The sequence below is a fragment of the Phyllobates terribilis genome, unplaced genomic scaffold (genome assembly GCF_046119375.1).
Source record: "Phyllobates terribilis strain yellow unplaced genomic scaffold, ASM4611937v1 Scaffold_10__3_contigs__length_209671492, whole genome shotgun sequence".
Taxonomy (NCBI): domain Eukaryota; kingdom Metazoa; phylum Chordata; class Amphibia; order Anura; family Dendrobatidae; genus Phyllobates; species Phyllobates terribilis.
In genome coordinates, this window is record NW_027362770.1 from 37,464,210 (window position 1) to 37,479,932 (window position 15,723).

Genomic DNA, 15,723 nt, shown 5'->3' on the forward strand with positions numbered 1-15,723 from the left:
TTGCAGGTAGTGCAGCAAGAAGGCACTCATGTGTCTTGCGCATCCAGGAGCACCAAGTCCCTGTTGTGTTGGTGGCGTGGTAACAATCATGCTTCCTTCCTCTGTACTATCCTCCCAACTTCGCACAACAGAAATGTGATTAAGGTCTCCCTCATCTGATGAGTCTTCCATCAGTACGTCCTCCACTTCTTCCTGGGCTCCTGCACCTTCTTCACTAGTTTGGCTGCTACCATGTGCCCTGGTAAAACCATCTCCCCCACCCTCACATGCTTGCCGCCTTGGTGCTGCCAACCATCTGGACCTTGCAGATGTTAGCCCTTCCGCATACAACTCCTCCTCCTCTACTTCCTCCACCTCCTCTTGTGCCACCACCTGACTCCGAATTCTGTTTAACATGTGCTCCAGCATGTAAATCACCGGAATAGTCATGCTGATAATGGCATCGTCAGCACTAAACATCTTCGTCACCATTTCAAAACTGTGCAGAAGGGTGCATAGGTCCCTGATCTGAGACCACTCCGCCAGCGTGATTTGCCCCACCTCTGGATCTCGTTGGCCCAGGCTATACGTCAGAACGTATTGCACCGGGGCTTGTCGGTGCTGCCACAGTCGGTGCAACATGTGCAGAGTTGAATTCCACTGGGTAGGCACATCGCATTTTAGCCGATGAAGTGGCAGGCCCAACGACTTCTGTAGAGATGTAAGTCGCTGAGCTGCGGGATGCGAACGGCGGAAGTGAGCACACAGTGACCGTGCCCTCTGCAGAAGGCCATCTAGTCCGGGATAGTGGGCTAAAAATTGCTGGACAACCAGGTTCAACACGTGAGCCATACAAGGCACGTGTGTGACATTGCCCCGGCGAAGGGTCGCACCCAGGTTTGCAGCATTGTCGCACACGGCCTTCCCTGGTTTCAGGTCCAGTGGAGACAACCATTCATGAAATTGGTTCTCCAGAGCTGACCACAACTCCTCAGGCTTTGGGTGCAGGTGGAGGACCGAGAGGAGGTTGAGGAGGCAGAAGCAGTGGAGGAACTTTGAGATAAAGAGGATTGACGCACAACTCGTGGTGACAGCAAGACTTGGACAGCAGCCCCTTGTCCTGCTGTCACCATAGTTACCCAGTGCCCAGTCAGCGACATGTAACGCCCCTGTCCATGCCTTCTCATCCAAGTGTCTGTGGTGAAATGCACCCTGTCACACACAGAGTTTCTCAAAGAAGCGCTGATGTTGTGTGTGACATGCTGGTGGAGCACAGGCACACCTTTCTTTGAGAAGTAGTGCCGACTGGGCATCTGGTACTGGGGCACTGCGACAGACATAAGGTCTCGAAAATCCTCTGTGTCCACCAGGCGGAAAGGCAGCATTTCTGTAGCCAAGAGCTTGCAGATGGTGAAATTCAACCTCTTAGCTTTCTCATGGCTAGGAGGAAATGGTCTTTTACTTGTCCACATCTGAGAAACCGAGGGCTGCCTGTTGTGCTTAGACGGGGTTGAGAAGGGTGTCCCCGGCAAACTGCCGGTCTGTGAGGAAGATGCAGGCGGACATGTTAGGTTGCCTTGATCCAAAGGTGGTGCTATCGATGTCGGACAGTGCTCAAAACCAGCTGGTGTTACCACCTCCAAAGAAAATGATGACCTGCCAATCACGCTGGCTGTTGCGGGTAAAGAGGTGGCAGGTCTGCGTCCCAAAACAGGTGTGACTGCTGTCCCCCCAGTCACAGAGGATGAAGAGGCCGCGGATGCACAAGATGCGGCCGAAGGTGGTTGGCCCGGCCGGCTAGGCCGCATTGTAGCACAGTGAGCTTCCCACTGCAACTTATGCTTCATGTCCATGTGCCGGTTCATGCATGAAGTACTCAAACTATGTATTTTTTGGCCTCTACTTAGCTTTTGCTGACAAATGTTACAGATAACACGAGTTGGGTCATCTTTATCGATCTGAAAAAATGCAGAGGCTATGCAAGGCTTAGCACCCATGCGACCTGAAGAGCCACCACGACTTGTGGTCAGAGGCAGAGCTGTGTTTGAGGATGCAGTTGTTGACGTGCTTCTAGTACTACGTCTCTGTCCAGGAAGGCGCAACCTGACCTCGTCGTCACTAGCATCCTCCTCCACCTCCTCTGCTGACCTCATCTCTTGGCTGACTGTGGGTTGACAGTAAGTGGGATCTCCAACCTCATCATCATCACCCTGTGTATTATCACACCCGTCGTCCTCAGAGCCAACCTCTTCCTGCCCTGACAAAAAACTAAAGTTGTCGCTCCAATCAGGTATTTGAGTCTCATCATCGTCTTCCTCATTGTCTCCACCAACAGGAGTTACAGTTTGGGAACGAGGGTCTACATTTTGGTCAGAACCTTCTGCATCTGGTCCTGGATCCGACTCATAAAGATTCTGGGCATCAGTGCAGATCATTTCCTCGTCTGGATTCACAGAAGCTCTGGAGCCGACCTCTGATTCCCAGGCTATAGTATGAGTAAACTGCTCTGCAGACTCAACCATCTGTTCTACCCCATACTCAGACGGGCAACTGGAGACTTGGGAGCTGTGAGGAAGCAAGTGTGATTGGGGTGACGCCTCTGAGGACTGGAGTATTTGTGATGTTGAAGTTGAGGTGGAGGAGAGCCCACTTAAAGGAGCACTTGATATCCGTTGAAGCACCTGCTGTTTTTGTGCCTCATCTGGAATTTGTAGCGATTGGCGTGGCCGTTTGAAAGGGATCTTATCCCATTGTCCGCTAAAAGAAGCAGACATTTTAGTTTGGCTGGAAGATGGTCTTTCTTCTGCAGTTGTTACTGTTGCTTTAACACCTACCCCACGGACACAACCTTTTTTCCCCTTCCCAACACGCCTATTCCCCTTTCCTCCAGCAGCAGGCCTTTTTCCACTAATTTTGTTGGTAAACTAATTCACAACTCTGGAGTTGTTAGCACAAAAAAACAATGGATGGGAAGCGAGCAGAGCTGAGTGGCCAAACTGTGGTATTAGACCAAAAGTATTGGCTGGGTTAGATGCAAATAAAAATTATATTGAATTTGCAACCTGATGGAGGTTAGTATAGATGGACTAATAGAACAAGTCCCAAACACTGCTAGAAGCTGAAATATTTTTTCAGTGCTAGATGCAGAAAAAAATTATATTGAATTTGCAACCTGATGGAGGTCAGTATAGATGGACTAATAGAACAAGTCCCACACACTGCTAGAAGCCGAAATATTTTTTCAGAGCTAGATGCAGAAAAAAATTATATTGAATTTGCAACCTGATGGAGGTCAGTATAGATGGACTAATAGAACAAGTCCCACACACTGCTACAAGCTGTAATATTTTTTCAGAGCTAGATGCAGAAAAAAATTATATTGAATTTGCAACCTGATGGAGGTTAGTATAGATGGACTAATATAATAAGTCCCACATACTGCTAGAAGCCTAAATATTTTTTCAGAGCTAAGTGCAGTAAAAAATTATATTGAATTTGCAACCTGATGGAGGTTAGTATAGATGGACTAATAGAACAAGTCCCACACACTGCTACAAGCTGAAATATTTTTTCAGAGCTAGATGCAGAAAAAAATTTGATTGAATTTGCAACCTGATGGAGGTTAGTATAGATGGACTAATAGAACAAGTCCCTCACACTGCTACAAGCTGAAATATTTTTTCAAAGCAACATGCAGAAAACAATTATATTGAATTTGCAACCTGATGGAGGTCAGTATAGATGGACTAATAGAACAAGTCCCACACTCTACTACAAACTGTAATATTTTTTCAGAGCTAGATGCAGAAAAAAATGATATTGAATTTGCAACCTGATGGAGGTTAGTACAGATGGACTAATAGAACAAGTCCCACATACTGCTAGAAGCCTAAATATTTTTTCAGAGCTGGGTGCAGTAAAAAATTATATTGAATTTGCAACCTGATGGAAGTTAGTATAGATGGACTAATAGAACAAGTCCCACACACTGCTAGAAGCCTAAATATTTTTTCAGAGCTCGATGCAGAAAAAAATTATACTGAATTTGCAACCTGAAGGAGGTCAGTATAGATGGACTAATAGAACAAGTCCCACATACTGCTATAAGCCAAAATATTTTTTCAGAGCTAGATGCAGAAAAAAATTATATTGAATTTGCAACCTGATGGAGGTCAGTATAGATGGACTAATAGAACAAGTCCCACCCACTGCTACAAGCTGAAATATTTTTTCAGAGCTCGATGCAGAAAAAAATTATATTGAATTTGCAACCTGATGGAGGTCTGTATAGATGGACTAATAGAACATGTCCCACACACTGCTAGAAGCCTAAATATTTTTTCAGAGCACGATGCAGAAAAAAATTATATTGAATTTGCAACCTTTTGGAGGTCAGTATAAATGGACTAATAGAACAAGTCCCACATACTGCAACAAGCTAAAATATTTTTTCAGAGCTAGATGCAGAAAAAAATTATATTGAATTTGCAACCTGATGGAGGTCAGTATAGATGGACTAATAGAACAAGTCCCACACACTGCTAGAAGCCTAAATATTTTTTCAGAGCTCGATGCAGAAAAAAATTATATTGAATTTGCAACCTGATGGAGTTTAGAATAGATGGACTAATAGAACAAGTCCCACACACTGCTAGAAGCCTAAATATTTTTTCAGAGCTCGATGCAGAAAAAAATGATATTGAATTTGCAACCTGATGGAGGTTAGTATAGATGGACTAATAGAATAAGTCCCACCCACTCCTACAAGCTGAAATATTTTTTCTGAGCTAGATGCAGAAAAAAATGATATTGAATTTGCAACCTGATGGAGGTTAGTATAGATGGACTAATAGAACAAGTCCCAAACACTGCTAGAATCTGAAATATTTTTTCAGAGCTAGAGGCAGAAAAAAATTATTTTGAATTTGCAACCTGATGGAGGTCAGTATAGATCGACTAATAGAACAAGTCCCACAAACTGCTAGAAGCTGAAATATTTTTTCAGAGCTAGATGCAGAAAAAAATTATTTTGAATTTGCAACCTGATGGAGGTCAGTATAGATGGACTAATAGAACAAGTCCCACACACTGCTACAAGCCGAAATATTTTTTCAGAGCTAGATGCAGAAAAATATTATATTCAATTTGCAACCTGATGGAGGTCAGTATAGATGGACTAATAGAACAAGTCCCACACACTGCTACAAGTTGAAATATTTTTTCAGAGCTAGATGCAGAAAAAAATTATATTGAATTTGCAACCTGATGGAGGTTAGTATAGATGGACTAATAGAACAAGTCCCACACACTGCTAGAAGCTGAAATATTTTTTCAGAGCTAGATGCAGAAAAAAATTATATTGAATTTGCAACCATTTGGAGGTCAGTATAGATGGACTAATAGAACAAGTCCCACACACTACTAGAAGCCTAAATATTCTTTCAGAGCTAGATGCAGAAAAAATTATATTGAATTTTCAACCTGATGGAGGTTAGTATAGATGGACTAATAGAACAAGTCCCACACACTGCTAGAAGCCTAAATATTTTTTCAGAGCTAGATGCAGAAAAAAATTATATTGAATTTGCAACCTGGTGGAAGCTAGAATAGATGGACTAATAGAATGATGCTATGCCCAAAAGGTTTTACTTCACTAGGTGCAGTAAAAAAATTTGTATTCTATACACAGGTGGTGTAGCTTGCAACACAGATAGGCTACTCCACTGACTAACACACTCTGCAATAGTCCAAAAAGGATTTGCTTTGCTAGATTTAGCCAAATGCTGTGAAAAAAACTTGCACAGCACTGGCACAGACCTGCCTGGCAAAAAGTCATAGGAACTGATGTATCCTAGCCCTGAAAAGAACTGCAATTACAATTAGTCTTTACTCCCAACCTATCTATTTAAGAGCACAGACCTGCCTGATAAAAGTCGTATGAAATGATGTAACCTAGTCCTTAAAAGGACTGCAATCACAACTCTTCCCTACTCCCAAGCTATCTGTAGATTTGTGCGAAAATTGGCTTGAAATTAACAAAGTCTAGCGCACACAGCAACAGCGGTGCCGTCTAACACGCAGCTGCAGCAGTGAGAAAATGGTGGTAACGGGGAAAATGGCTGGGTTTTATAGGGCAAGGACATGTGACATACACTGCCAATGACACATGCCCTTGCTTTTGTGAAAAAAAGCAGTTCGCTCTGTATGTGCGCTGCTGATAGGCTGACAGACTGCACCTTCCCACTGTAAATGCGGGAAAGACAAAAAAAAAAGGAGATCTTCATTTTTCCTGCAGAGATCCATCCCCTGCCCCTTCCCCCGTCCCGCTGTACACTCAAACTGCGTATTAACATTAATTTTCATCATTACTGAGAAAAAATTCAGTTCTGATTTTGGTGCACGAACAGTTATCGAACATAACCTCGAACAGCCGAATTTTTTTCCAATCGTTCGTGTTCGCCGAACGGCTCGAACACCGCCCAAAACAGCTCGAATTTGAGATTGGCGAACAGTTTGAGTTTAACACCGCTCATATCTACTAAGGACGCCAGTTCACCAGGGAGGAACCGAGTAGAGGGACCAGGTGCTACTCCAGGATAGACCCCGGACACGGCTGTTGACCCACACCGGAGAATACAGGAACAGGCAGGTTAGGCTAGCACACTGACTGGTGGGTATAGGCAGGCACGGCAGGTATGCAGACAGGCGGGCGCAGGTAACCATGACTGGTATGCTGGCAGGGAGTACTGGCAAGCATGGCTGGAGTACCGACAGGGAGGCACTAACAGGTTGGATCACAGGCTGGATAAGGTCCAGTACTGACTGGTACTCAAGAACAGAACCGCAGATGCAGAGCAGACAAGCAGAGCAGAGCGAGAACGCTGGAGAGGTAAGCAAAGGCAGAGCAAAGCGAGACCGCCTGGAGTGGTGAGCAAAGGCAGAGCAGAGCGAGACCACCTGGAGCAGTGAGCAAAGGCAGAGCAGAGCGAGGCCGCCTGGAGCAGTGAGCAAAGGCACAGCAGAGCGAGGCCGCCGGGAGCAGTGAGCAAAGGCAGATCAGAGCGAGACCGCCTGGAGCGATGAGCAAAGGCAGAGCAGAGCGAGACCACCTGGAGCGGTGAGCAAAGGCAGAGCAGAGCGAGACCGCCTGGAGCGGTGAGCAAAGGCTGAGCAGAGCGAGACCGCCAGGAGCGGTGAGCAAAGGCAGAGTAGAGCGAGACCACCTGGAGCCGCGAGCAAAGGCAGAGCAGAGCGAGGCCGCCTGGAGCGGTGAACAAAGGCAGAGCAGAGTGAGACTGCCTGGAGCGGCGAGCAAAGGCAGAGCAGGCAAGAACAGCTGGAGCGGTGAGCAAGGCAGAACAGGCAAGAACCGCCGGAGCGGTGAGCAAAGGCAGAGCAGAGGGGACAGAGCTCTGTACGCACGGAACAGACTGGAAGGGAAAGGCAGAACCAGATACACACAAGAAACTTGCAATGAAGTAGCGAGTGGACTCTAAACTCACAAACGGAAGTACAGTGACAACGAGTAGGAGTTAGGTGCAAGTTCAGACCCTGCTGAAAAAGGGAAGGTACGGACATAGAGAGAAACAGGAAACAGGCTAGGAGAATGTTCAGACAGGAACTGAGTGTTCAGACAGAAACTGACACTGCAGCGAGATACAGGAGCGAGTCTGGGTATGTGGCCCCCTGAAAAGGCGGAACGAACAGGCTAGGAGCATGTTCAGACTGGCCTGGAAATACAGCCTCCAGGAAGGCGGACAGACAGGCAAGAAAACACAGACAACAGGTCTAGGTATGCGGCCCCTAGAAGGCGGGACAAACAGGCTAGGACACAGTTCAGACAGGAACTGCTACTGAAGGAGATACAGGAGCCAGTCTGGGAATACAGTCCCCAGAGTGGTGGAAACAGACAAGAACAGAACAGGACCTGGCACATTCAGAGACAAGAGACACACTGAATGAAAGCGTTGCTCAGGCATCAGCTTCCAGGTGAAGCTGGTTTAAATATCCTGTCACTGACAGCAATAGGCTGTGCCCACAGCAGCTACAAGAAACAGGAAGAGACCGGGCCGCCGCCCTAAGCAGTCAGTACAGAGACAAACAGACAGCATGGAAAGAAGCCAGGCTAGTAGACTGGACTGATGAACAAGTTTGCGATCTTGCATAGTGGGAGATGGTGCCCTATGCAAGAACGCCGCCAGGTATGTTGCAGAAGGGATGTCACAGTGTAGCGGGATCATCCTTATTCTCATTTGCACATGGAAACACAAGAAGCAATAGAATGAATCTTTTTGACAGTGAAGGTGATCAATGAGTGGAACAGGCAGGAGGTGGTGAGTTCTCCTTCAATGGAAGTCATAAAACAGAGGCTGGACAGATATCTGTCTGAGATGGTTTAGTGAATCCTGCATTGAGCATGGGTTGGACACGATGACCCCTGAGGTTCCTTCCAACTCTAACATTCTATGATTCTATGATCTCCGCAATGGTGAGAACAAATAAACAAAAAGACGTTTTATTCTTCTCTGCCGCCACTATAATATCGTGTGTCCAGCTCAACATAAAACATTTGGTGACTGGTCTTCTATAATGTTAAGACTATGATCTGTTTTACTAACCTACTGTATTACTCAAAGGATCTTCTGATAGTCTAGTATATGATATGTATCATTCACAGGGCGATAAAACAGTGTACTATTATGGTATTAGGTATTTTGCTGTTAAATGTATAATATCTTAGTTTCTATTATACTGAAACGTAACTATTTTTCTCTAGGTATCACAACTGTCCTGACAATGACTACTCTCAGTACTATAGCTCGGAAATCTTTGCCTAAAGTGTCCTATGTGACAGCAATGGACCTTTTTGTCTCTGTCTGCTTCATTTTTGTATTTTCTGCCTTGGTGGAATATGGAACACTTCATTATTTTGTCAGTAACAGGAAGCCAAGTAAGGACAAAGAGAAAAAGAAAAAGAATCCAGTGAGTATGGTAAAAATACAAATTATTTCCTACCGTAAGCCCCAAAAATATTTTTTGTCTGGTACTACTATATCAAGGTTTAATGTATATAATTCTATTAATAGTGTCACTAGTAATGTATATGTAGCACCACATGTATATTCTGCTGCCTCCTCTCCTCACTTAGACATTGATGCAGAAAGAGTGCGGATATAACTCCCTTCCCTCTCATTTCTGTCTATCATTCACTGTAAAATTCTAGACATGTTTTTCAGTCTGTAGGCGTTTGAAAACATTTATAAATTGTAATACATCCACATAAACTGCTGATATGAATACGAATGCATTACACTAATGCTTTAAAATATTTGTATTTCAATTAGGTATTGTATTAAAGAATCTGAATATCTAAAATCGCCAAAATAATTCAATGGTTTTGTAAGATTATACTATGATCTCTTTATTAGACATTATACATAGTGCCAAATCATTCGATCTTTCTGACAAGTCTCAATGGAGAAGCAAACATCGTCATTAGTGTAATTGCTTAAAGCACCACTCCAGCTTTTATTTTTATTGCAGCACTGGAGTGGCGCTTTCTGCCCCTAATTATACTCACCACCTGTCATCTTCTGCTCTTCCCAGTGCCCCTCCACTCCTGTGCCAGCATCTTGTGACCGAAACTTCTGACTAGCCAGTCACAAGTTTTCAATGCAAATCTATGAGGGCCAGAAGGATAGACTTTCATTGACAAATGAGCTCCGGCTCTCGATCCAGAAAACACTAAAGTGATCTGGCAGGTCACAGCAAACTGCTGGAGACCAACAGGAGCTGCTAAAAGGTGAAGATGATGACTAGTATGTTTGAGAAAAGAGGCAAGGAAAGTACATTAGTAGTACAAGTCCAGCGCTGCAATAAAAAAATTAAAAAAATGCTTGAGTGGTGTTTTAAAAAGTTTGGGGAAACTTTCTTGCACACAAAGTGTCGAGCCTGTCATCGTACTAGAGGTACAAGGATGATGTATTTTAGTGACGGTTGCTCAATAAAGTTGTCTGCATCTACCAGATTAAATATAATGTCAGACTTCTGAAAACATAAGATAATACAGATTTCTGTTTCCACTCATGACCAGCCAGAGTCAGGTGTTCTTATAGTCAGTTCAAGGGTCTCGTAAGATAGATGTCTCCATTTAAGATACCAAGTACGTCCAGAATATCTAACATTCATGGGAACAATCCACTGGCATTATTTCTATAGTACAAGCAGACATCCAACAATAGTATAAAACAGTAAAAATTGATGTATTAAATCCAATGTCTTTTTCTCACATAAATATATAAAATAGCCTATATAGTAATTGCAAAATATGGGTGCATACGCGATTAATCAGTGAAATAGCATAGGTTTCTGTGAGGCTATTTAAACAATTAATTCAGTACTCGCCTAAATGCCCTGGATAAAACTTTGGGCCTGACTGGTACATAAAGCATGTAGTTTTATGAATTTTAAATGACCTTAAAGTGCTGTTTTATTTACCTATTTGAGTAAAATAATTTGGAGTTAACACCTTCAGCCTCTAAGCCAGTTTTCACCTTCATGACCAGGCCATATTTTACAATTCTGACCATTGTCACTTTATGAGATAATAACTGTAGAACGCTTCAATGGATCCCAGTGATTCTGAGATTGTTTTTTTCATGACATATTATACTTTATGATAGTCATAAATTTGTTTGATATGACTTGCCTTTATTTGTAAAAAAATTGTAAATTTGTTGAAAATTTTGAAAAGTTCACAATTTTCAAAATTTAATTTTTATGCCCTTAAACCAGAGTTATGTCACACAAAATAGTTAATAAATAATATTTCCCACATGTCTACTATACATCAGCACAATTTTTGAAAAATTGTTTTTTTTTTGTTAGGAAGTTAGAAGGGTTAACAGTTGATTAGCAATTTCTCATTTTTCTAACCAAATTTACAAAACTATTTTTTTAAGGACCACATCACATTTGAAGTGACTTTGTGGGCCTATATGACTTAAAATACCCAAAAGTGACAGAATTCTAAAAACTGTATCCCTCAAGGTGATCAAATCAACATTCAAGAAGTTTGTTAACCCTTCAGGTGCTGGACAGGAACTGAAGCAATGTGGAAAAAGGAAAACAAAATTAACATTTAACTTTTTTTCCAAAAATGTTACTTTATACCCACATTTTTTTATTTTCACAAGAGTAACAGGAGAAAATGGACCCCAAAATTTGTTGCGCAATTTCTTCTGAGTATGTCAATACCCCATTAGAGGAAGAAAACAACTGTGTGGGTGAGCGACAGGGCTCAAAAGGGAAGGAGCACCGTTTGACTTTTTGAATGCAAAATTGGCTGGAATCAAGAGCTAATGCCATGTAGAGCCCATGATGTGCCTAAACAGTGGAAACCTCCACAAGTGACCCAATTTTGAAAACAACACCCATCAAGGAATATATCTAGATGTGTTGTGAGCACCTTGAACCCCCAGGTACTTCACAGAAGTTTATAACGCCGAGCAGTGAAAATAAAAAATCAAATTTTTTCCACAAAAATGTTATTTAACCCCAAATCTTTTATTTTCACAAGGGTAACAGGAAAAAATGAACCCCAAAATATGTTGTGCAATATAGATAATTGGGCTTATTAGTAATGATGCAGTATCTGAAAACTGAAATAGCCGTGTATCAATTAAAATATAACTTTTATTATATAAAATTATTAAAGTGCAAGTGCTCACAAACTAACATGAATGCAAAAAATAGGAGCATGACCCACTCATACACTCCTTTTCTCAAATGTCACACCCGATATAGAGACAACAAATGTTCAAGTGACCTCTCATGTGTTACTGGTCATCCAAAATATACAAATTTCCGTATTTACAGGAGAGTATGTATTACGTAGGATAGTCTTGCTTACAAGAGTCAGTAGTCACTCAACAAAAAGCACCTGATGATACATAGCATTGACCATGCGGACTTTATCACCTCAATAATAAATGAGCATAGAGGTCAGTGTCAAAGATAATAATAAGAGATGCTCATAGCCACACCCCCGGAAATTAAGCGTGCGTGCCAGGCAGCGTTCCACCCTGAAGGAAGTGGTTTGTACTCAGGTTGGGTATGGCAGCATGTGACATGCTGTACCCAATCCAAGTGCAGCACTCAACATTTAAGGAGGGATCCTCCCATGTGCTGTAGTAGCGCAGATTAGGGGAAGAATTTTTTTGGCCCCTCCATGGATGGAAATTTATGAACCCTATTCCCCTGAAGAATCAATATGAAGAAACGTGTCGGGGCGGTTCGTATAAGGTGATGCTCACCACAATGGAGATTGGACAATTGACGTTTCCAGAAATATGGGTGAGATCATTCCATTTACTTAGATAAACTTATGTTTCCCTACTATTTTACCCATGTCTAACTAACTGGGGATAATTTTTATAGGGTTATTAAGAAGGATATGGGTCAATTCCCTGCCTATCGGTTTGTTTATACAAATTGAGTATCAAACCGTGAAAGAGGGCTAACATTGGGAAGACCCCAACACTATGATTTGCTGCGTGTTTGGTAAATAATCATGTTACCTTTGTATTTCTCTTGTCCAAAATCATCTCTTATTATATTTGACACTGACCTCTATGCTCATTTATTGTTGAGGTGATAAGGTCCGTATGGTAATTGCTATGTATCATCAGGAGCTTTTTGTTGAGTGACTATTGACTCTTGAAAGCAGGACTATCCTACTTAATACATACTCTCCTCTAAATACGGAAATTTGTATATTTTGGATGACCAGTAACACATGAGAGGTCACTTGAACATTTGTTGTCTCTATATCAGGTGTGACATTTCAGAAAAGGAGTGTATGAGTGGATCACTCTCCTATTTTTTGCATTCATGTTGCACTTGCACTTTAATAATTGTATAAATAATTAATGAAAGTTATATTTTAATTGATACACAGCTATTTCAGTCAAAATATGTTGTGCAATTTCTCCTCAGTATGCCAGTATGTCATATGTGGTTAAAAACGGCATGGCAGGGCTCACAAAGGAAGGAGTCATGTTTTGGATCTCAGACTTTGTACAAATGGTCTGTGGGTGTAATGTCACGTTTGGAGGGTCCCTGATGTACCTAAACAGTGGAAACTCCCCACAAGTGACCCTATTTTGGAAACTAGACCCCTAAGGAATTTATCTAAATGTGTGGTGAGCACCTCGAATCCCCAAGTGCTTCACAGAATTTTACAATGTTGATCTGTGAAAATGAAAAAAAATATTTTTCCCACAAAAATGTTGTTTTCATTCATTTTCACAAGGATAGCGGGAGAAAATGGACCCTATCATTTGTAGTTCTATTTCTTCTGAGTTTGCCAATACCCCATATGTGGGGGAAAACTATTTTTGAGGCACAGAGCAAAGGTCAGAAGCGAAGAAACGCCAAATTGCAGTTCAGATTTTGCTAGAATAGTTTGGGGGTGCCATGTCAGAGCACCTGAAGTGCCAGAACATCAGAAACCCTCCATAAGTGACCTTAATTTACAAACTACACCCCCAATGAATTCATGTAGGGGTGCAGTGATCATATTGACAACACAGGTGTTTCACTGCATTTTATACCATTGGGAAATGAAGAAAAAAAATTTACATTTTTAACACCAAAATTTTGTTTTAACCCAAGATTTTACATTTTCACACTGGAAAATGGGTAAAAAACATTCTGCTGAATGTAGAAATACCCCATATGTAGCTGTACAGTACTGCTTAGCCACATGGTGAGACTCGTGAGGGACAGAGCACTATTTGCCTCCTGGACCGCAGATTTTCCTAGAATAGTTTGCAGACATCATATACAGAGCCCCTAAGTGCTAGAAGAGCAGAATCCCCCATAAAATAACCCCATTTTTGAAATTGCACCCCTCTGGGAATTTATTTACAGGTGTAGTGACGATTTTGACTTTACAAGCAGCAGTGGCTGTTGCTGAGTGAAAATTGCAAACTGTCATTTTAGTGACCAGTATATTGTAGTGTTCAGCTCGTGCTTCTGGAGACATGCACCCATAAATTAGGCGAGCTCTCATTGCTACAGGAATGGCAAACATGTGATCACTAAATGTAGACTTGCTTTTTGTGTGGATTGAGTTGAAGCTTTTATTGGGAACATTTTACATAATGTTTGGGATCACATGCATCCTGAACTCTATGACGCTGAGCACTTACTTTGGAGTTTCCATCTAAGTGCTCCGAGTGATATGATTCAGATGAAACCCCCCGAGGAATCCATTCACTATAGTGAGTTGCTCATGACTCTGTCTGGCCTTTGTTCAGCATTATCCTTCTTTTCAGAAATGCACAAACCTGTAGTCGACCACGCTTTTATGCACACCTAAAAAGACAGACACCACCGGATCATAAGACTGATGGTGTTCACAGGCCTCCATCTGCCTCACTATAGGGAATCTTCCACCTGGAGTTCAGTCTGAATCACGTATTTCAGAGATTTACACAGAAACCCCGGTGTAAGCGCTCAGCATAGAGCGCAGGGTAAATTTGCGCTGGGACTTACAATCTTTGGGAGACAGAATGAAAAGATCAACAGCAGGTGAAGAATTGGTTTTATTTATTTTTATGCCATTCCTCAAGCGGTATAAGTGGTTAGACAACTTTACTCTTTTGGTTGGTGTGATTACAGCGATACCAGACTTATATAGTTTTTTTATGTTTGGCAGCTGTCACACACTAAAAAACATCTTTTAATGCTTTGACCTATTTTGAGAGCTACCATTTTTTCATATTTTGGCCGACAAAATCATGTGAGGGCTTATTTTATGTGGGAGAAGTTGATGTTTTTACTGGTACCATTTTAGGGCACAAAGTTTTTTGGTCGCTTTCTATTCCAATTTTTGTGAATGAACAAAAACCAGCAATTCAGTAATTTTTTTTTTTTTTTTTTTTATGCCATTTACCCTGTGGTAATATTGATAAGGCAGCGTTATTCTTTGGGTCAGTACGATTACAGCAATGCCACATTTATATATTTTTTCCTGTTTTGGCGCTTTAACACAATAAAAACTATTTTATCGGAAAAAAAATTATTTCTGCATCGCTTTATTCTGAGAGCTATAACTTTTTATATCTCCACTGATGGAGCTGTGTGGCAGCATGTTTTTTGCAGGGCAAGATGACATTTTCACCGATACCTTTTTTATTTACATTTGACTTTATGCTCACGTTTTATTCCACATTTTGTTTGGAGGTATGATGAAAAAGCATGTTTATGCTTACAATATATTTTTATTTTCTAATAATATTTTGTGATTTTTTTATCATTTTTACACTTTTTTTTTTTTACTTTTTACTTAGTCCTTCTATTGAAATTTCACTTTCATTTTCCCTCTCCTTGCCTTCTAAATCCTGTGAATGCTGCATTTAGGGGGTTAAACTGCCGGGAGCAGTGTGAGCACTGCTCTTGGCAGTAAGAGCCAGGTGTCAGCTATGATTTTAGCAGATCATGCGCACATAGCTCTTGAGCGCTCAAAATCGTCAGGACTTGCCCAGTATGTCCAAGGCCAGGAAGTCATTCCCAACCAGGATGTACTGGGTATGTCCAAGGTCGGGAAGGGGTTAATAAATAATTTTTTACTGTTATATACTATGTTTGACTGTCTGTTTGTCATATAAAAGTAGCCCCAGTGGATTATTCCCCTGAATGTTTCAAATTGCGGAGGAACAGACTTCACTTCCTGGTGGT

At 41.9% G+C, this 15,723-nt stretch overlaps 1 protein-coding gene across 2 annotated transcripts in view; it reads left to right on the plus strand.

Annotated features, from left to right (window-relative positions):
• Positions 1–15,723, plus strand: part of GABRG2 (gamma-aminobutyric acid type A receptor subunit gamma2) — a 342,923-nt gene that overhangs the window by 300,658 nt on the left and 26,542 nt on the right. For both annotated transcript variants that reach the window (XM_073649530.1, XM_073649531.1), the window contains exon 8: positions 8,756–8,961. In XM_073649530.1, coding sequence (XP_073505631.1) covers positions 8,756–8,961 — 206 coding nt within the window. The remainder of the gene's footprint in view (positions 1–8,755; positions 8,962–15,723) is intronic.